The sequence below is a fragment of the Aulostomus chinensis genome, chromosome 8 (genome assembly GCF_037954235.1).
Source record: "Aulostomus chinensis isolate RoL2024-O1b breed Wild chromosome 8, RoL_Achi_v1.0, whole genome shotgun sequence".
Lineage (NCBI taxonomy): Eukaryota > Metazoa > Chordata > Actinopteri > Syngnathiformes > Aulostomidae > Aulostomus > Aulostomus chinensis.
Window position 1 is genome coordinate 2,068,704 of NC_141327.1, and position 21,575 is coordinate 2,090,278.

Below are 21,575 nucleotides of genomic sequence, written 5' to 3' on the forward strand. Positions count from 1 at the left end.
ACATGCAGACCTTTTATTCATTTACGGTTCCCGCTGTTGATCGCAGGAGCTCCGCCGCGGTCCCGCGAGCCGTCCCTGTCGCTCCCGCGGGCTAACGTGACCCTCCCGCGAGCAACGGCACTCCTCCTCACCGGCGAGGTTACTACATGTCACTCACACACACTCACACACACTCACACACTCGCTGACCACTCCGCGCCTGCCCGCTGCCTCCAACCTGCATCGCTTTTACCCACCTTGAAGCGAGAAGGAGAACTTGGACGGTGAGTGAGCTGCCGTGACGTTAGTCGGTGTGAGTCACGTGATTTATTGTGTTATTTGACAGGTCCTTTTTGTCAGCGGGCTAACGTTAGCTAGCTACGTTAGCCAAGTTAATGTCAATATTCCGCTGCTGCTCGGGAAACCGTCGCCGCGCTTCTCATCGGGCTCCCAGGCCAGTGTGGTGATATCACCGCCAGCTGAGAGCTGACGAACGGCTGTTGCTGGTCGGCCCCGGGTCTTAGCTACGGGGACGTTAGCCGCCGAGCAACAGTGTGACACGATCTTCACCGATAGTCTGCCATGCTAGCAGCTAGCCGTGTCAGGGCTGGCTACTCTGACCCTGGATCAGATCTGCTGGCTGATCTGACCCTGGATCAGATCTGCTGGCTGAGCGGTGGGATCGAGTGGATTCAGTTCCCACGTCGAACGCGCTCGTTGAGAGTGAACAGGCGATGAAGACACGCCTCCCCTCCTATGGGAACCGACCTGTGGATGCTCGGCGGACCCGCAGAGACGCTGGTGTCTGAGCTCTGGAGCACCGATTCTGTCCTCATCGTGATTTGCCACCAGTTTTGATCTGCTTGAGGAATTCTGACCCTCAACCCTGGACAGGGTCAGAACGGGATCCTGCAGGAGGAGGGCAGGCCCCTCACAGGACCAGAGGCCAGACTGTCAGACTGGGGAGAGGAGGAGTGTTTAAAAACCTGGATGCAGGAACTTTGAGCCAGCAGGTTTACAGCCGGACCACAGAGGAACACGGGTCTAGTGACACCACTGAATCAGACCCAATTAGAAATGAGGTGAGGGTGCCAGGTGTTGGTAGAAGGGGCGTGGTCAGAACCACACCCCACGCCCACTTTGGTAGAATAAAAGCAGACGAACTGACGTGAGGTTCAGTGGTCCTGTAGAACTGCTCGGGCTTTGTTCCCTGCAAGGACAATAAAGCTCTCTGGACTCAACCCTGCTGCTGGACTTTAAATCCTCCACCAGCAGAACCTGGCCTGTCTGGAACTCTGAAACTTTGACAGGGATTGAAGGTGTGGAGGCTCAGGAGGGAGGAGGCCCCGCCTCCACCTGGCCCCTCCTGGGCTCCACAGCTCTGCCTGAAGATCCGCATCAACTCGTAATTATTATTGATTGTAAGTATTTCAGTAAATGGCGTCCCTCCGCTCCGCTGCTGCAGTATTCACGTGTGCGTCTGTGGACTGGCAGCTGCCGGCGGGACAGGAGTCCAGCAGCGCTGCAGTCAATCATTGACCGGTGGGACGTCCTGTGGCCGACGGGTGGACTGTGCTCTGGAGGCGTCTGTGCTCTGGAGGCGTCTGTGCTCTGGAGGCGTCTGCCCAGCGGCTGAAGTCGTCCCTGGATGTCCCTGCTCCACTACGCGCTGGGATGTCTGTCCAGACGAGCTCATCTGCTAAATGAAAGAACCCTGACGGTCACGCGGGTCTGGACTTGTTCCCCTCCTGTCCACCAGTGCAATGCATGATGGGACAGTGTCTGGGAAGGGACCATCAGCTGTACGGGTCTATGGTACAAGGCCTTAGCCATGTTGCGGTGTTGTAGAGCTACCCTGGGATGACATATTTTTGTCGTCCAACAGGAAGTTAGCATCTCCAGGGGTTCCATCTATAGTTGCTGCTACAGCCTGGAGGTCACGTGATCCTCTCTGGGTTTATGCTCATGAATCTGCTCCAGTTACTTTTTGTTACCAACCAGAAACGAGTTCCTGCTGGTGACCGTTATCTCCCAACATCCCCTTCCTGTCCTCCCTGACAGACACAGCGAGCGGAAGAGCCGCCTGCATGTTGCACTCGGCGGTTATTGATTCTAGAAGTGCTTTAGTTGTACGTTCTGCGTTTTGTTGTTGTTGAAGGTTTTCTGATCCAAAAAGTCTATAAAGCCTTCAGGTGCGTGTGACATCACTGAACGCAACGATGGACCCGCCCACTCCTGAAGGTGACGCTGCTGTTGTGGTTCCGCGTCTTTACGAACTGTATGAATGTGTGAGAAAGAAGCACCGACGTGTTGGGGAAAGGAAACGCCGAGGGTGGCGCAGCAGCCGCGGGCTAACGGTGTTAGCGGGACTCCACCTGCTGCCACCAGCTGTGGACCAGCAGGACCAGGCACAGACTCAGGCTCGCCAGGTAGTCTGCAGCTCCTCCCCCTCCTCTGCAGACTACCTGGCTGATGCTTATGAACCGCTGATGCTGATAGGCTTAACTTTAAAATGAGGGGATTTGATTGGCTGCTTTTCTGCTTCAGAGTGTAAATCAAAGGCACGAGGCTGCTCCTGAGAAGCCCCAGGTAGAACAGAGACTTCTGGACGGGGGGGGGGGGGGGGGGGGTAATGAGCCGGGGGAATGGCGAGTCAATGATCCTGAGGTCATGCATGCCTTCGTGTGTGTCCGTTTGTGAGTGTGTGTGTGTGTTAGCTGAGGGCAGGGCACAAGGCAGGGCGTTGTATCTTTACCAACAGCCCCAGTTACTTGGAACAAAAGCGCTGTTGTTGAAAAATCATGTGACTGTGTGTGTGTGTGTGTGTGTGTGTGTGTGTGTGTGTGTGTGTGTGCGCGCGTGTTCCACCCTTGTCATGTGATCAGGGCAGGGTTCTGAGAAGTGCTGAGTTGCTCTCAGAGGTTTCTTCCACCCGGGAGCAGGCAGGCAGTACAGGCAGCAAGAGGAGATGGAGGGATGGATGTCAGAGAGAGAAAGCCTGGGCGAGTGGGAGGCAGACGGGGGGAGAGAGAGGCACGGATGCCTGAGAGGTGCTGCTCCAACAAGTAAGTCAAAATGAAGAGCTGTTCTGAATCACATGGCCACTGGGACCAGTCTCCTCTGGTGATGAGTTCATTGGGATCATGTGGTGGGAAAGCTGGCCTGTCAGCATGACTCCGCTAAAGTGGCGACTGCTTCTGGCTCGCTGTGACCCGGATAAACACTCACGATGGAAACCAGCGAGCCGTCGCTCTCGTGCTGGTGATCGGACCTTAAAACCAGTGCAAACCCCGGCTATTGTCTTTGGACCTTAACAATATTTGAATTCTTTCTATAGAATGTGCAAGGTGAATTACCGTGTGTGTGTGTGTGTGTGTGTGTGTGTGTGTGTGTGTGTGTGTGTGTGTGTGTGTGTGTGTGTTAAATACTCAGTGCAGCAGTGTAAAGACTCATGTGTATGAGCTGAGTAACGACACATGGCAGCCACATGTTTGCAGTCGTCCTGCAGGTTCTCAGCTGATTGAATGCAACCTGCAAGTCTAACTAGAAAGACTTGTCTTGGAGTGTGTGTGTGTGTGTGTGTGTGTGTGTGTGTGTGTGTGTGTGTTTACACTTTTGTGACCCATTCAAAGCCCTACCTACTCTATTCATGTGGCGTATGTCTTGTATTTGTGGTGTGACGTTGGCAGTGATGGTGGCTGGTCGTGTGCTGCGGCGGGCCGCCGTCCCTCCTGAGTGTGTTGCGGTGTATCAAGCACTAGCGTGTAAACGGCGAAGCCTTCAGCAGGTCTGATTCTCCTTTCACGCTGAACAAAACCCCCACTAACACCCGCTAACATCAGCCTTTGTCTGCAGTGTGAAAGAGTACAATTGGCCTTCATTCACGGGTCAAATGGCGCCCTGGTAGTCATGGCTGATTGAGATGGCGGTTAATGGGCTTGTTGTCACTCACAGGTAATGTTCAGTCTGCTGTACTGAACCAAACCCAACCTGCTTTTAAACGCGGCCAAATCACTGTGGCGTCATCGCCGTTTAGCAGTTCGTTGGGGTTTGTTGGCGCTCGTGTGCAGACAAGATGGAGGAATACGAACAGAAGAACGACAGTGTTCTGAGAGTTGGGGTGAGGTTGTAGCTCTGGCTGGTCGAGGTTCACATTCTGATGACGACGTTCCTCCAAACATGTCAGCTGCATACATGACGACAACCCTCCTCCTCCCCGACGGACTGTCGCACATCTGCCCAGCTGTGCCCTCGCCCGTCCTCCTGCAGCCTGAAGGCTTCAAACTCCAAGTTCAGCGTGAAACGAGGAAGAAATTCAACCTGAGAGGAAAACTGGTGCCTGGGGTGAGACGGCAGGTGCTGGAGATCAGCTGCACGCTTGGAAGCGGAGGGTTGAATGTTGGTCACTGTGTGCGTGAAGCAGTGCTGACTCAGCACGCGGCCTGTTTGTTCTGATCTGGGAGCTGAAACCCTCCAACGGCCCTCACCTCCGAGGCTGTCAACAGAAGTCATGTGACAGTTCTGTCGTAGGTCAGGGACGGATTTATGTCGGACAGATACCTGCTGGGCCTGACATGATCCCTCGTCATAAAGATGGTTACAAAGCAAAGTCCTCCTGGAAATTGTGACAGTCGCGATTTACAAAGATGCACTCACGTCTGACTGTCTCTGACGTGACCTCAGTCACACCGACATGAGAAGAAGAAGAAGAGCCCGAAATCAAACTTAGAGCAGATGGAAAAGACCAGTTACAGAAATCTAATATAAAATGAACTCCTGTTGAAATAACAGTCGAAAAAATTCAGTATGGTCGTACTTGACCATTTAAATAAAGACCAAAATAAAACAGTAAAACAGACAGGGTGGAGGAGCTGGAGCGCCCTCTGCTGGACACATGACGTTTGACTACGCATCAGAATTGACTGCTGCACTTCAGCAGCTGGATAAAAGTTTTCTTCTTCTTCTTCTTCAGAAAACCAACATAGATGAGACGTGTCAGTGATTGGCCCGTGACGGGCAGCTAAGGGCCGGTACCTCAGTCGGACTCTCATCAGAAGCCACGCTCATCAGTCCAGAACCCTCCAGTCACTCGTCCTCTCACTCAGGTTCTCTTTGTCAGATCAGAGTCGAAATCGCAGCATCTTTGACGGTGATCATCAGGTGACGTCCGTCAGTCAGTAATGGTCCCACACGCCGTCATTCCATCACCTTTGCATGATGTCAACACAACTTTCCAGACCTCAGCTGCAGCAAGATGACCTCCAGCCTCGGTTATCGCTGCGTTCTAGAAGTGAGACTGGGGGGGGGGGGGGGGATTACTCTGAAAGGACGTTGGCCCCCTGATGACATCACAGGCCTGATGTGTCCATACGAGCCTGCATGCAGCCTGAGCTACTGGTTCCTGGGTCGGGGCCCCCGAGCTGAACCAGGTGCTGGAGGGGACCAGGAGGTCCAGCTCCAGTTCCTCTCTTCCACCTGCTTTCATTAATATTCATTTTATGGTGGCATTGCTTGTTTTACTGCTGTTGACTTGAAATCTTTTCTATTCTGTCTTTTATGTTTTTATTGTAAAAAACAAAGTGCAAAAACGAAATTATTATTATTATTTGTATTATTATTATTAATTTCTGGGACTCCAGAATGAATCAGAAATCAGTTGAAGCAACAGAACCGAACCTTCACCCTGCAGGTGTCTCTTGGCAGCTCCGTCCCCAAGCTTCGTCTCGTCCTCTGTTTTAGTCGTCACAGTTTTCAGTGCTTTGATCTCCCTCCTAGAGAAACGTGTTTTCTGACAGTATTTTCGTGCCGTTTATTCTGCCCCTGGGAATCCCACCCTGATGTTACTATGTTACGTCACCCGCCTCACCAGCCATCTTGATGATTTCTAGGCCCTCCCGGACCATCAAATCTCGCCAGTTCAGTTGCCACCGCAGCTCTGGAAGAATGTCGGTCCCTCCAGGCTCCGGCCTTCCCTTTGTCTTTCATCCTATTGTTGGCCTGCTGAGCAGCACAGAACAGGAACTGAGGGCCCTGCGGTTCCTAGCAACTGTTTCCATGGCTCCAGGCCACTTGATCCTCCAGTGGACACGAGCCTGTTTTAGGGAATGGCTCCGCTTCCTAACAGTGTGTTTCTTCCTGTAAGAGCAGACAGCCACTTCCTGCAGGCCGTAGCTGAGAAGAAGAGACTGGATCTGGGGTTGAGGCGGTGGACTACAGCTGGGACAGATGGAGGAAGACCTACTTACCTTTCAGCGAGACGATTCTATGGTGTGGGAGGTGTTCAGGTTGGACAGTAGCAGGCAGGACGAGATTACGCTTCCGCAAAAAATCTTGTTCTGTTTTTAGTAAAGCGTCTGGACTTCAAGAGACTTGAGTTCTGTGTCAGCTGAGGAGAGACTGGGTCATCTACGGACGTCTAGGTTGTGCGGACGTGTCCTTGAGCAAGGCACTCAGCCGTGGTTTGCAGGTGGATGGTGACTGGACCCTTGCCATTGGTGTGTGAATGAGTTCTGGAAGCTAGAAACCTCTTCATGGAAGACTTTGCCGCCATCTCTCATGTCTACATGGACATGGAAGAGAAGCCAGCAGCTGGTTAGCTTAGCCGCTAGCTGGGGTCTGAGCCGGTCTGCGTGCCCGCACCGTGAAGCTGCTTGATAATAATAATCCTCAAAATCTTAAAATGTCGCCGCGGGGTCATAAACTGTTGTGGACATGGACACAGAACCTGGTGATCACGGTCGTGTGCTGTCTCCTCTCTGCAGGGTCGGCAGCAGTGGACCGGCGCCGTGACGGCCCATCATTGAGGAGCATGAGTCATGACCTCAGTGGTGCTGGTTGACTCTGGCGGGACGGTGGTGGAGTATGTCACAGCTGTGGAGGATCTGCAGCAGGTGGGTTCTCCACATCAAAGCTTGTGCTGTGTTCCTGTGCTGTTCCATGTTCCTTTGTGTTGTTCCATGTTCCTGTGTGAACATTTGTTGTCACCGCCTACCTGGACAGGAGGACGAGTGTGTGGCAGACCTGGACCTGGAGGGAGAGGTGGAAGGAGAGGTGGAGGGAGAGTGTGAAGCTGAGGAGGCCTATGAGGATGCTGAGGACTCCCCGGCGGTCATCGTGGAGGAGGTTCCCGGCGCCAGCGTAGCGGAGCAGCAGAGCTACGCCGCACAGGTGTTGGTGTATGACGACCAGCTGTACCTGATGCAGGAGGTGGGCGATGAGCAGGAGGTGGAGACGGAGATGGAGGCAGGTGAGACTCGTACTTCCACTCATCACACGCTGTACCTGGTGTTAGAGAGTCGAGCAGCTGCGGGTTTACTGAGTGACAACCAGCAAGAGAACGTTTTGTTGTTTTGTTACTGGATTGTTCTGCAGGGATTGAAACAGTTTGTAGCGGCTTGACTTGGGAGACTAAAAAAACAAAACAAACACTACAAGCCATGAGGCGGCCGATGGCGGCTAAACACGAGACCGACGCGTCCATGCAGGCAGCTTGGAAGAATCCGCGTCCACAACGTCCGTTTGCAATCAAATGTGTGATTTATTTACGCTAGGACTGATTCAAACAATCCAAAACAGTTCTACCTGTGCAAATTACCGCACCTGACGGTCAAAGCTAGGATGCTCTGCCGATACCAAACACACCTGAAGCTTAAATGGACAGGTGACCAATTTCCTCCACACACACAGGTGGAACCACCTACTGGGCATCGTGGGTAATGCGTCTCTGAGGCGTAATACTGAGGCATGAAAGATGCACAATGCATACCAACAGAAATGTAAACATAGAAGAAATAAAACATCAAATACGGCACTGAAACAGAAGTGGGCTCTAACGCCACCTTTAATGGCTCTTTGATTGGTGCAGGTAGCGTCCAACCAACAGGTTGATCGTTTCACCGCCACCGTTGGGTCACAGAGGTCAACACAGCCTCTCTGTGTCCGAGCAGGGAGGCTATCAGCTCCAAACACCCTAGTTTGACCCCTGCAGGGAGGTCATGCCAGGGGCGTGGCCTCCCTATTTTACATCAGGCTTTATTAAATCCTAGTATTTTTGGAAATGCATGTTTGCATGTTGCAGGAGCGTGGACTGCTGGACCGACCAGGCTCGAACGCTGCACCTGTCCTTACTTTGTTTGTCAGGGTGACTCCAAAGCTTTGGGACAGAAATGTCACCAGGGACGCCCCTCAGCTGGGAAGAACCAGATCAGCCCAGACAGTTAGGTCAGGATCCAGGGGTTCCTAGAGATCCATAAACTGTTCTCATTCACGGAGCTGTTCCAGTCACGCTGAGATCCACTCAATCAGATCTCAGCATGACTGGATCTCTGCATGAGTGGATCCAGTCACGCAGAGATCCAGTCACTGTGGGATCCACTCATGCTGAGATCTGATTGAGTGGATCTCAGCGTGACTGGATCCCAGAGCGACTGGATCTCAGCGTGACTGGATCCCAGAGTAACTGGATCTCAGCATGAGTGGATCCCAGAGTGACTGGATCTCTGCATGAGTGGATCCAGTCATGCAGAGATCCAGTCACATTCTTGTAGCAGTGTGAACACAAATGCGTCTCATGTGAACTGAGAAATTACAAAATCATGTCAAGAGAGGTCAGTTTTATTGGTACTGAACCAAACCACAGCAAAAGTTCCCTCATGAGACTTTTACAAGCAGAGCAGGTCTGGAACCGCAGTGTCCTACCAAAACCAGCAGAGGGAGGAGCCACCAGTACTGATGTGATGGAGGGGCGTGGCCAGACTCCTGCAGTAACATGCTGCTGTATTTCCCCTTTAGGGGTAAGAGTCCGTACAGGGGGAGCTGGACGTTACAACAGGGACATTCATGGAGGAGAAAACCTCCAGGACAGCAAAGGACCAGAGCAACAAATCTGGTCCGGGCAGGAGGACCCGTCCCTTTGACAAAGACCCGGAGAAGGCTGGGAGACTGACAGGAATGGCCAGACCAGGGCCAGTGGAGGTAGAGCCCCCCCAGACTCGGGCCAGTGGAAGTAGACCCCCCCCAGACAAGAGACCCCAGACCAGGGCAGTGGAGGTAGACCCCCCAGACCAGGGCCGTGGAGGTAGAGGCCCCGGACCTGGGCCTATGGGAAAGAGGCCCCAGACCAGCACCAGAGGTGGTGGAGATGCAGTCGTTCTCAGGCCTGCATGTCTGCTCATAAATGTTTCGTCAATTAATTCCAGTCTGGCTCTTGTGGGTTAAAAAAACCCATATAAAGCTTGTATTTGTACCTCGTCCTCCTGGTTCCTGTGTGGACGTTTTGTGGAGTTTACTGAGCGAGTCTGACGGTTCATCAGGAACCTGAACTGGAACAGAGCCTTGGGGTTCGGCTTGTCTGGTCTGTCGGGCTCATGCGACCACACATCGCCATCTTGTGGACGTTTTTGCTTATGACCAGTGAAGGTGTCCAATACCAGTCCGAACCAGTGGGGAGTCCGTAAGTCTGGACTGGATTTAGGCGGATTTGCCACATGCTGAAAACCGCGCTCCCGGTCCGGGAGGCTCCGTGTCCTCGCGCACGCCCGCGACCCTGTGGCCGAAGTGTTAAAAAGAGCCGCTTGACGGATAAATGGCTTTTAAAACTTTTGTGAGTCAAAAATGGAGGGAAACCAGTGGTGGGACTCGAAAATGGCAGTGGGGGACAGTGGTGGTTCACGCTGCGGTTTCGGTGCTGTTGTGTTGCTCGCGACACCGACACACTGCAGCTTTATGTGACGTAGTCACAACGTCAGCGAAGGAGGGCAACGGAAGGATTTCCTGTGTCGGTGGCGGAGGGATACCACTCTGCCGCCGTTGCGTGTCTCTTTGAATTCGATAAGATTTCCTCTTAGCGGCGGAGGGATCTCAGTTAGTAGCTTCCCATACAAACCAGTGAAAAGTCAATGTGAATCTGCGGCGAGGGGGAACATGGCGACTTCTCAGCATGACGGGCACGCGAACCAGCTCGATCTCCTCATCAGAGCCGGTAACGTACCGAGATACTCGACCCGGGAATAACGGCGCGGCGCGAGCCCGAGTTAGAGCCTGGGCGGCTGTCGTCGTCTCCGCCAGCGGTGCGGTGGAGCAATGGAGGGCAATCAGGAAGTGATCACCTTGGTAGCAACCTGCATGGCGCTGCTACACGGCTCCCCGGAGCTGGTTTCACCGGGGGGGAAACCTCCGGGAGGCGGGAGCCTGCGCGGGTAGCGCTCCCTCTGCACCGGGATTGTGTTGCATGCCGGCGCCGGTGGCTCCCGGCGCGGGGCGGCGGAGGATACTGGAGAGTAGGTCGGCTGTGCAGAACCAGGAAGTGTAAAATGTTGTCTTTGCTACGTCTTTGCCACGCTGTCTGAGTGGAAGGACATGTGGGTTTATTTCTCCTGGAGTATTTTGGTCACACACCGACACACAATCACACACACTCAAACACACACCATCTTTTAATACAGAGAGCCCAGCATGAGCCCGTGGCTTTACTTAGCTCTGCATGCGGCAACATCGTTCACGAGTGCCCCGCACGCCGCTGCAGCAGCCTCCCTCCCCGCCGGACCAGGGCCATGTGGCGGAAGGAGATCAGGCAGCTTCGTGTCCGCAGTGCCGGTGCTGGGCAGCCGGCGGTCGCAGCGTGAACCTCGGCCTCTCGTTCTCTTCCTGCTGCTGGAGAGCAGCTTCAGCTATCGATCTCACACACACGCTCACACTTTCACTCTCACACACACACACACACGCGCTCACATGGTAACACACACTTATTCCTCCCCGGACGCGTGTGGAACGTTTCTCTTTATGTAACTACGTCCTCCTTAAGAGGCGGCGTCGTTTTCTTCCGTATTGAGGTTTATTTTCAAGTATTTACCTTCTTTTAGATGGCGGAAGCATTGTTTATGTGAGGGGGCGGGAGGCGGCTTGAGTGACATGCGGGTCGTCCAATAGGGTGCGCCTTGCTTCAGGGGTTCAGCAGGCGTCCAGTCAGAGCTTGGCGGGGGCGGGGCCATAGCCGGGTAATCAGCCAATGGGAGTTGAGGAGGAGGATGAGTGACAAGAGGATTTGTGTGCTTCTTCGAAGAGAACTGGAGGGAAAGGTTGAGGAGTGTAAACACGGAAGTCATCAGAGGCGGCACTACTTTCTGTCGGACTCGCTGCTATTCTTGGCGCCGTTACATGTGAAGTACATCAATAACAGACGTGTCGTCACTGATGAACGACCCCAATGCCCATGTGGTTCATAGCCGTGTACACATTTGACACTAAATTCAAAATGTCGTGAAAGGCTTTTCTGGTTTGATCATTTAGGGAGAAATAACACGTAACAGTCCAGGTGTGGAGCAGAAAGTGCAGGTGTGTTTGTGTAGGTCGGCCCGGCTGCGTCCTCTGACCCCCCACCTGGTGGTCCTCTTGCAGCACAGCTGCCTGGTTTCAAGGGCAGTTGAACCGCCTATAGGGTCTCCAGGCTGAGGACTCCTGTTTGTTTGTGAGGGCAGACCAGCGAGCAGGGCGGTCTAAAGATAGCCGGCGTCTCTCCCCTATGCTGTGGCCGTTACTTCAGAGTGATAGCCTAACATGGCCACTGAAGGGTGTAACAGGATCTCACGTGTCCCCCCCCGTGAGTGACAGCAGCAGCAGGTGGGTTCCTTCTCAGGGGTCCAGTACGTCATGACACATTTCACGCTCAACAGGCTGGATTCAGTTTTTTGATCGAAGGTGTTTGGTTCTGTCTGCCTGGTGGCCTCCTGGAGGGGAGAGACAGGCTGGGGGATTCTGTTCTGGTCCAGGCTAATACGGGACGGCCCGGCTCTCTCAGCCTTCCTCACCATCCTGTTCAAACTCCCAGTGTCGCTCACTGCCACTCCACACGGCCGCCATGACGACTTTAACACAGTGAGGTGTCGGCGTGTGACACGTTAGCTGTATTTGACTCGGCCATTGTGACACTGACCCCATGGCAGCTCCTGTGCTAGAGGGGGGCGGCGCCCACATCCTGATGTGTGTGTTGGTTGTGTGTTTCAGTGGAGGCGTCTGTTCATGGCACTGGCGTCCACTGCTCCGACAAGACCATCGAAGCTGCGGAGGCTCTGCTGCACATGGACTCGCCCTCCAGCCTCAGAGAAGACTGCAGTCCAGGTACGCCTGTCCAGTCCCGTCACATAGACTCTCCTGCTCCTGTCCTGGTCCCGATCCGCGCCCGAGTCACTCGGGACATTTACGAGATGTGAAACAAGTCTGTTTATTGTGTGAATCTGACTCCCGTCAGAGTCTTGAGGTTCGTGTGCGTGAACCCTCCCAGCTCCAGAGGCGCTCGTCCAGCAGGCTTTGAGTCTAAACCTCCATGCTGGTGATTTTGTTGGTGAGGAAGAAGCGTCGATAAAGAAGCGATAAATCGTGTCTTCCACGTTGGCGTTTCCCGACACCACAGTGGTGCAGTTCAGTGACCTCACCGAGCAGCAACAGTACCTCAGCAGCAGTCAGAGTTGAGAGACCCAAACCAAACCCGGCGTCTCCTGCTGTCCGTCGTTGTAATGTCTTGGGTTCAGGAAGCACTCGCGCGCGGCATGGCGGCCTTGTGCTCGCTACCTCACGCAGGTGTGAACAAATGCCTGATATTTGGTTGGGAACTTGTGAGTGGAGCCGGATGAAAATGCACCGGCATGTTTGTAGAGCCGTGACAGGCCGGCACTGAAGGTCTGGTTTGCCCCCCCCATCTAGAAGCTTTCATCCCGCCATGCGTAGCGACGCCAGACTTCCTCCACGCTGCCATGCGTCCTGACATGATTTCAGAGACGGAGGTGGAGATATCGACGGAGGACTGCTGCAAGGAGGACGAGGAGGATGAGGACATGGTCACCCTGCTGGAGGAACCAGAACCAGAACCTGACCACGAGCCTGCGAGGAAGAGGAGAGGTACATTAAGAACGGCAGTAATTATTTGAGTTCATTTTTTTAGTAAAACACTGATTGTTGAAAACTGTTTGAGACTTAAGTGGTGGGAGAGCACCATCTAGTGGCGGGCGCTGACGCATGCATCTGAGGAGCTGCACTCACTCCAGATCGTCAGGTTATCGAATGATTTTTTTCTTCTTTAGCTGGACGGAAACCAAAAACGCCACAGTCAGCTTTTTCCAACGGCTCGCCAGACCTGGGCATCAAGAAGAAACCACGGGAGGGGAAAGGTATCTACCCGCCCTCACCCCCCTCACTACTCCAGTGAGCTCTCTGTCTGATGTAATAAAACCAAAACCAAATGCAGGCCTGAAGTGTGGAGCGCTGCTCAACATGGATCAGCGTGATGAGCAGTAGCCTGCATGTCCTTTGCTCTCCAGCAGGGAGCACCACCTACCTCTGGGAGTTCCTGCTGGACCTCCTGCAGGACAAGAACACCTGTCCCAGGTACATCAAGTGGACCCAGAGGGAGAAGGGCATCTTCAAACTGGTTGACTCGAAGGCCGTGTCCAAGCTGTGGGGGAAACACAAAAACAAGCCCGACATGAACTACGAGACCATGGGACGGGCGCTCAGGTGAGCCGTCCCGCACAGTCGCACAGGTCTGATGGTTTCTGGCTGACTGTGACGATTCATCATAGCTTCTCTTATTTCCCAGGTATTACTACCAGCGTGGCATCCTGGCCAAGGTGGAGGGACAGCGTCTGGTCTACCAGTTCAAAGAGATGCCCAAAAACATCGTCATCATTGATGACGACAAGTCGGATGTGCCCGCCACCGAGGACCTGATTGAGACCCCCGTGTCCTACGAGCGCGTGCCGCTGTCGTCGGAGATGCTGCTGCAGACCATCGAGCTGTCGTCTTCCAAGAAGCCCAACATCCTGCGAGGTGCCAGCAGGGTCAACATGCTCCAAGCTTCTGTCCCCGCAGGCAGCAAGGCGGCAACGTCAGGCGTTCCAAGGATCGTGACGGTTTCGGCGGCACCGGACAGCAGCCAGACCCACCCATCACACACGGCTCTCATTTCAAATGCTGCCGGGCCCAGGTGAGACCCCGCAGAGGCTGACGTCCAGGCATAAGCGCGAGTACGGGGCGCTCATGTCTCACCTCTTTTACAGGACGGTGCGGGTTGCTATGCAGGTGCCGGTTGTCATGACATCGCTCGGTCAGAAGATCTCCACCGTTGCTGTGCAGCAGCCAGGAGGAGCACATGGGGTCGGGGGACACACGACCCTCCTCACCAACGCTTCTCCTATCGGTGCTGCCGCTGGCACCAATTCCCAACAGAAGGTGGGTTCATGCGGGTCTGGGATCAGGGGTCCCGGGGTTTGGGTCCTTTGTACTATTGAAGGTGGACTTGTGACTTGTGTGTGTAGGTTGTGATCCAGACCATCCCCACCATGGTTCCAGCCACCGCAGAGAACGGGGACAAGATCACCGTCCAGCTGGCCAAGATCATCACCATCCCAGCCCACCAGCTCGCTCAGTGTCAGCTCCAGGCCCCCGCAGCTACAGCCAAGTCCAGCATGGGGGCCTCGCCAGCAGGCATCAGCCTCCTGGGAAGCCCCCTGACCGTCCGGGCCCTGGCTCCGGTCAATGTCACCCCGGGAACACAAGTGATGAGACTCGCCACACAAACGCAGCAACAGACTCTGGTAGTGTCACAGCCAGGAAGTGTTGGCGGCAGCGGGGTGGTCACGGTATCGACGGCCAATCAGGCGCAACCTCGGATCATTAGCGGTGTCATAAACGGTTCAGAGCTGGTGATAGGAGGCCCGGCAACTGGAGGAGTGTCGGTGGAGAAGCTCAAGGCTGCGGGTGTCCAGGTCCAAGCTGTTCAGGTCCCCATGACCGTAGCAGTGCCGCAGCACCAGGGGAACGCCAAAACTGTCAAGTCAGAGGGGGGCGTTAACCTGGAAACCCCCGACACCACAAAGACTGAAGAGCCTGAGTGTTGAGGAGCAGCAGTGCTGGAGGAGGTTCGTTTGTACATGTCTGACGTCCTGTTATTCTCGTAGTCTGAGACTGAACTGAACTGGGCCGGCGCCCCAGAACCGCGCTGGAACCCTGGACCCGGAGAGCGTCCTGCTACATAGGAATACACCGATTTTAAAGGGACCAACGATGATCACGACAGAAAAGATCTCGGACTCAAAATTTGGCAAACGGACGCACCTTTTAACACAAGAAGCTGAAACACTACAAAGCAGGACGAACACTGTAGAGGAACTGAGGCCTGGCAGGAAGACGGTGGGGGTGTGGAGGCCGCGCGTCGGCGTTTGCCTCCACAAATGTTGAAACCAGCAATTTTTGTACTTGTATCACTGTGTCGATCAAGTGTGGGTGGTGCTACATGGGATGAGGTGGAGAAGCTCCACCAGGGGAGGTGTCAGACGTGAATGATGGCGGTGCGCGCGTGTAAATAACTATCATACCGTTTACGGAGCTCAAGTTAACAGAACAGCCTTAGATTTTAATTTTCGTTTCTTGTTCTGTCTGAACAGTAAGCTGAGATTTGTTTTTGTTGTTTTGTCATCTTTTTGCTAACTTGTACCAAGCACAGTATTCTAGGAACTCGGGAACTGATATTTGTCTCATTGGTTCCTCTGGTTTGAGTCCTGCAGTTAAGAAACTCCAGTCTAGAATTTTAGATTTGTTAAAAAGCCCCCCCCCCCCTCGTGGTGACTCTGAGCCTGCTGCCACGTCCAGGAGGAAACATGGAAACATGTACATAACGTCAAACTATTTTAAACTGTTGATGGCCTCAAACCGGCTCAATCACCACCGAGTGTCCCAGCAGGTCAATTAAAGGTCAGCTCATTAGGCTCCGCCTCCACGTTTCATTATTTTATATCGAAGAGAGAAAATTCAAAAAAGACATTTGTGTTCAGACTGAACTGTTTGTATATTCAACATTTGAAGTATATTCTATTTTGTTGTACTCTTGTTTCAAAGTGTATTAAAGTAGATTTTACTGAAAATTAAAAAGACATTTGAAACTTGGGCGCTTCCTCTGCTGTGTCTGTCGTTGGTCATGTGACCTGCTTGCAGAATTGATTTAGTGGTTCAGTTTTTACGTGCAGGCTTCGGTCGCTGTTCACGGCCTGTTGGTGGTTGCTCTGCAGGTTCTGTCACCGCTGGCTGAGACAAATCCTTTCCTCGCACCTGGACAGACGCTGATCAGTACCATGGAGGTTAATTCAGCTGAGACGTGACGCGGGAATGGAAATTCTTCCGAGGATCGCAAGTATTTGCTCACCCACCCGAATGATCACAATCAGGTGTTCCAATCACTTCCATGGCCACAGGTGTACAAACGAAGCACCAAGGCCTGCAGACTGTCTTTACAAACGTTTGTGAAAGGATGGTCGCTCTCGGGAGCTCAGGGAATCCCAGCGTGGAACTGTGACAGGATGCCACCTGTGCGACAATCCAGTCGTGACATTTCCTCGCTCCTAAATATTCCAGTCAACTGTCGGCTGTATTATGAGGAAATGGAAGTGTTTGGGAACGACAGGAACTCAGCCACGAAGCGGTAGGCCACCTAAACTGACGGAGCGCGGTCAGCGGATGCTGAAGCGCGTAGCGCGAAGAGGTCACCAACTTTCTGCAGTCCATCACTGCAGACCTCCAACCTTCATGTGGCCTTCAGATTAGCTCAACAACAGTGCTCAGAGAGCTTCATGGAATGGGTTTCCGTGGTCGAGCAGCTGCTTCCAAGCCATACATCACCAGGTGCAATGCAAAGCGTCGGGTGCAGTGGTGTAAAGCACGCGGCCACTGGACTCTAGAGCAGTGGAGGCGTGTTCTCTGGAGTGACGAATCACGCCTCTCCATCTGGCAATCTGATGGAAGCGTCTGGGTTTGGCGGTTGCCAGGAGAACGGTACTTGTCTGACTGCATTGTGCCAAGTGCAAAGTTTGGTGGAGGGGGGATTATGGTGTGGGGTTGTTTTTCAGGAGCTGGGCTTGGCCCCTTGGTTCCAGTGAAAGGAACTCTGAATGCTTCAGCATACCAAGACATTTTGGACAATTCCATGTTCCCAGCTTTGTGGGGACAGTTTGGAGCCGGCCCCTTCCTCTTCCAACATGACTACCAGTGCACAAAGCGAGGTCCATAAAGGCGTGGATGGCAGATTCTGGTGTGGATGAACTTGACTGGCCTGCACAGAGTCCTGACCTCAACCCAATAGAACACCTTTGGGATGAATTAGAGCGGAGACTGAGAGCCAGGCCTTGTCGGCCAACATCAGTGTGTGACCTCACAAATGTGCTTCTGGAAGAGTGTTCAAAAATCCCCACAAACACACTCCTAAACCTTGTGGACATCCTTCCCAGAAGAGTTGAAGCTGTTCCAGCTGCAAAGGGTGGACCCACGTCACATTGATGAGGAATGGGATGTCACTAAAGCTCATATGTGAGTCAAGGCAGGTGAGCGAATACTTTAGGCAATATAGTGTGTGTTCAGTAACTGCTGTGTGTGGCTGCCATGTCTGTGTACACACACACACACACACAATGAATGACCTGAGCTCCACCAACACGGTGACAGAACCAGAGACAGATTTGAGGGTTTTTACGTTAACTTCCCACGTACCTGAGGGAAGCTTTTTTTTTAGCCACTTGGGGGCAGCAGAGACGAGCTGAACTTGTAGAAATGAAGAAGAGAAGGGAGGTGGAGGAGGTTTACGGGGATCGGCTGCTCTGGTGTGAACAGGAACCCGGGCCCCGTTCTCTCTGCTCCGTCCCCCCAGTCAGGGGGTGGTGGTTCTGATGGAGACGGAGAAGTTGTGGCAGCTTCTGGAGCAAACCTTTGCTCCACTTGGTGTACAAACGGAGAGCAAAATAGTGAATGAGGACCATTTTTGTAGTTTAGCTGCCCAGTAACTCTGGAACCTAAAATAGTCCAAGAGGACGAAACAGATTTGTGAAACCAGTTTAACATTCAAATACAGGTGAAAACAGTTGGTCGACTACCAGCTGAGAGCAACTGCTGAGTCGCCGATGATCTGAACAGTTGACCTCCACCAGTCAATGATTACAGCTGCTTTCAAGTCAAGCTACACAAGTCAACAGTAACCAGTAAAACCAGTTCCTTCCTGTCTGTAGTGAACTGGCAGCATGAGGAACATTTATCACAGTTTTTCAACAACACTTTGATTCCAGACTCTTCAAACATTCTCAGTCCAGGTTTGCGTCGTAGCACAAATGAAGGCTCGCGGTTCAGGGAGGGAGATGTGTCGGCACGCCCACCTGTCCCTCCTCTCCATCCTTCCACCATGGCGTGAAGCGACGCCACTCACTTGCCTGGGGAGGGAAGCCAGTCATGACTCCGCCTCTCCACAGCCTCATCCCGGTCAGTTTCCTGCTTCACCGCTTCCTGCTCAGTCCTTCTCCCTGAAGCTGAAGTCACAAACCAGAGAGAGGTGGTCGGAGGGGTAGCTGAAGGACGGGAGCCTGTTGGGTCCAATCTGTTCATCTGTGGGGAAGTCCAGGAGGGCGTCGACGCTCAGCGCGTCCCGACTGTACCAGATGTAGTCCAGTGTGGAGCAGCATTCTCCTGTTGGGCGAATCTTCCACGTCGTGTACCGCGGCTCTGTCACACTGCCTGGGCTGAGCTTCTTATAGGCCGAATCCAAACCCAGAGGAGACGTGATGAAGCGCCGGTACACCTCCTCAGTCGGGACGGCGTTGAAATCGCCACATATGAGCAGAGGGAGGCGGGAGCCGGACGTGGCGCTCGCATGCCTTTGCACCACATTTTGGAGATGACGTAGGAGGTCAGCCCCCTGGGCGCTGCGGAGCCACTCCCACCCAGATCGAGCTTTCAGGTGTGTCGCTGCGACGCACAAACGTCTCCCTGTGCTTCGACAACGCAGCATCGTCACCACGGCAACCTGAGATAAGAGAGCAGCATGTCAGAGATGAAGTTCACCGTAATCTGCCCTTCACCCGAGGGTGGTCGTCATTGCCACCCACCTGGTTGGTTGGAATCTTCATGGCCGACAGCCGGACGCTTGTGGTGTCCAGCAGCTCGAAGCGCGACTGATTGCAGAACAGGGCGCAGCCGTCAGGGCCGTTGTTGCCCTCCACACCCAAACACGGCGACCAGGGCTTGGGGCAGAACCTGCCGCTGTAGCCCAGGCCGGCCAGGACCGGCTGCAAGGTGTCATAGTAGTGGTCGACTTCCTGCAGGCACAGGATGTGAGGTCGGTAGCTGAGGATCTCCTCTAGGATGAGGTACTTCCTTCGGGCCCAGCTGAGGGCCTCCGGGGGACACTGGACAAAACTGTCCAGACCTTCACCCAGAGCTGAGGACAGGAGACAAAAGAGACGTTAAAATAAGGTCTCCAAGTCTGGACCCCCTCAGCTGCGGCGGAGCGAGACTCAGAATACCAGTGTCAGAGCTCTGTGCTGGAACTGTTGATCACGCCGCTGTCCTGTCCCACCGCCGTCCAAACTTCTAAAAACTTCAACAGCTCAGAGTGAAGGCCCTGAGGGGTCCGTGGGTCCCATGCCAGGGTTACCAACGTTTACAAAGTTTAGCATTTGTAGGACTTGTTTTTAGTATGTTTGGCTCTGCTGCCTCCTGGTGGTGATAATAATAATAATAATAATGATAATAATAATAATGATGATGATGATGATGACCTGGGGGCAGCTGAGGAAGCTGTCAACAGGGTTGACCTATTCCACCTCGGTAGCTGGTGTGATGAACATGTTAGCATAGCGTTGACTGTTAGCATGGAGGAAACGAAAACCGCATCCTTGCAGTGATACTAGTCAGGTTCTGGAGTCGGGTACCTTGGGCCAGGACGTTCCACTGCATCACCCTGATGGGGCTGCTTTCTCCATCCGAGGGGCGGATGAAGGTCCTGCGGAGGCGAGGGGGGCCGTCCCCCAGGGCCTCCTCACATTGTCGGAGCACTGTTTCTGGATCAAGGGGGCTCACGGGGAACTCGGTCTGCAGCTGCAGGAAGTCAAACATGAGATGTGGCGTTAAGGTCACGTCAGGAGGTGTGTTCATTTATGGTCTAGACTGAATATGGAGGGAAAGGGGTCACCTGACAGAGGTCTGGATCCAGGGTTGTGTCTGCAGGCTGGTAGGGGTCCAGGTGGCTGCTGCTGCAGGTCTGAGCCCGGCTGCTGTAGAGACTGGTGGCCCCTCCACCCATCGAATACACTGGTTAGAAGAACAGGGGGGCGATGAGTTGATGCTGTAACTACGGCAGGAACCACCAATTGAGGGGCGGAGCCACAAGGTGTGTGACATCACAAAACCTCCCTGTGCTGTCATCTCTGACTGCTTTGATTACCACCAACCATCAAAGTCGTCCTGACGGTCTTCTCAGACCCCAAACTACTTAGACCCTGGACTCCTTTAGACATTGGAGTCCTTTATACAGTGGACTCCTTTAGACCCTGAACTCCTTTGGTCCCCGGACTCCTTGAGACTTTGGACACCCTTAGAACCAGGACTCCTTTAGATCCTAGACGATGACAAGAACGCTCAGACCTTTGTTCACTAGCACTGATTGCGTCTCTCACAGGCTCAACGGTTCCATCCCAGACTACGTTTGGCGTGTTTTCAGTGGTTCTGGTCCCAGGACGAACGTCACAGTGCAGGTGATTCTAGTCTCATAAAAAAATCCTTCCAAGTATTGAATTCTGTTCATTCCATTCTTTTCAACAAATGAAACAAAAAAAAAGGATTATAGTTCCTATGGAACAAAATCGCGCACATTTCGTAAACAATGTTCAATAAAACTTGGAAGTCAACACACACAGTCTTATCTGCTAAGAAGACAAATATTGGCACACACTCTCACACACACACACACACACACACGTGCTGGCTGCATGAGGTCGAGCGAAAGTGGGTGATACTGGCAGGCATGGGACTGCAGGTCAAACACAGGTTGAGCTGATAGCGAACTCATTATCACCTTTGTAGAATCAAACACCTCTGACGTGTGTGTGTGTGTGTGTGTGTGTGCGTGCTGACCTGCTGGAACATGTTAAACCTGCCCCTGTGTGAACAGGCTCGTTGGCTAGTTGTCAAGCTGCCAGGAGACACCAAGTTTCTTCCACTCCAAACCAGGAGGAAGACTTTAAATATAGAGAATGTTATTTGAAACGCGTCTTTCAAACTGGATCGAGTGTCCGACAGACGAGAGCGTGGTTCCGTGGGGATAAAAAGAACTGTCCTGCCTCACAGCTGTGAGACAGGAGACAGCGTTGGACCCTGAGACAACAGACGCTGACCGAGGACATACATGTATCAACCTGGGCGCCAGAGTCCATCCACATAACCGCCTCCACCTGGCCTCCCTCAGCCACCCCATCCCACCATCACAGCTACAGACAGACAGAGACGGCTGGTCTTACCCATCGTCTCCATCATCCACTTAGACGTGCGTCTCCTCACAGCTGATCTGAGCTTCCTGCCGCTGAAGTGTGAAAACAGAGATCTGACTCATCATCGCTTCACTGCTGCCTATAAAGCCTCTGGGGGGGGGGGGGGGGGCAGGAAGTGCACACGTCATCAGGCCATACAGAGTGTTCCAGGTCATGTGCTGCTGCTGCGCAACTCCAACTGCTGCTTACACACACACACACACACACACACACACACTGAGCGGTGGACACATCCACACACTCGTGCAC

General features: G+C 53.4%; 2 protein-coding genes across 18 annotated transcripts in view; one reads left to right on the top strand and one right to left on the bottom strand.

The window, feature by feature from the left end:
- On the top strand, window positions 1-15,911 carry LOC147256812 (ETS-related transcription factor Elf-2-like). Of its 10 annotated transcripts, XM_086210425.1 has the most exons (12): window positions 151-263; window positions 2,865-3,044; window positions 4,952-5,084; window positions 6,741-6,869; window positions 6,979-7,225; window positions 11,980-12,093; window positions 12,676-12,870; window positions 13,053-13,139; window positions 13,290-13,485; window positions 13,568-13,954; window positions 14,028-14,199; window positions 14,286-15,911. In XM_086210425.1, the coding sequence occupies exons 4-12, from the start codon at window positions 6,795-6,797 to the stop codon at window positions 14,865-14,867; spliced, it is 2,055 nt and encodes a 684-aa protein (XP_086066551.1). In that variant the 5' UTR covers window positions 151-263; window positions 2,865-3,044; window positions 4,952-5,084; window positions 6,741-6,794; the 3' UTR covers window positions 14,868-15,911. The 10 variants fall into 10 exon arrangements, with proteins under 10 accessions (XP_086066550.1, XP_086066553.1, XP_086066551.1 ...); XM_086210427.1 differs by lacking the exon at window positions 4,952-5,084 and having other exon boundaries at window positions 149-263; window positions 13,293-13,485; XM_086210422.1 differs by lacking the exon at window positions 4,952-5,084.
- Window positions 15,846-21,575, bottom strand: part of LOC147256813 (nocturnin-like) — a 14,183-nt gene continuing 8,453 nt past the window's right edge. For 5 of the 8 annotated variants that reach the window (XM_086210450.1, XM_086210449.1, XM_086210448.1 and 2 more), the window contains 4 exons: window positions 19,973-20,091; window positions 19,713-19,878; window positions 18,888-19,219; window positions 15,846-18,805 (listed from right to left, as the gene is read on the bottom strand). In XM_086210450.1, the coding sequence (XP_086066576.1) occupies window positions 18,293-18,805; window positions 18,888-19,219; window positions 19,713-19,878; window positions 19,973-20,083 (1,122 nt within the window). In that variant the 5' untranslated portion in view covers window positions 20,084-20,091 and the 3' untranslated portion in view covers window positions 15,846-18,292. Of the gene's footprint in view, window positions 18,806-18,887; window positions 19,220-19,712; window positions 19,879-19,972; window positions 20,092-21,296; window positions 21,359-21,575 lie in introns of all 8 variants that reach the window. The other 3 variants (XM_086210445.1, XM_086210444.1, XM_086210443.1) reach the window with 1 other exon arrangement.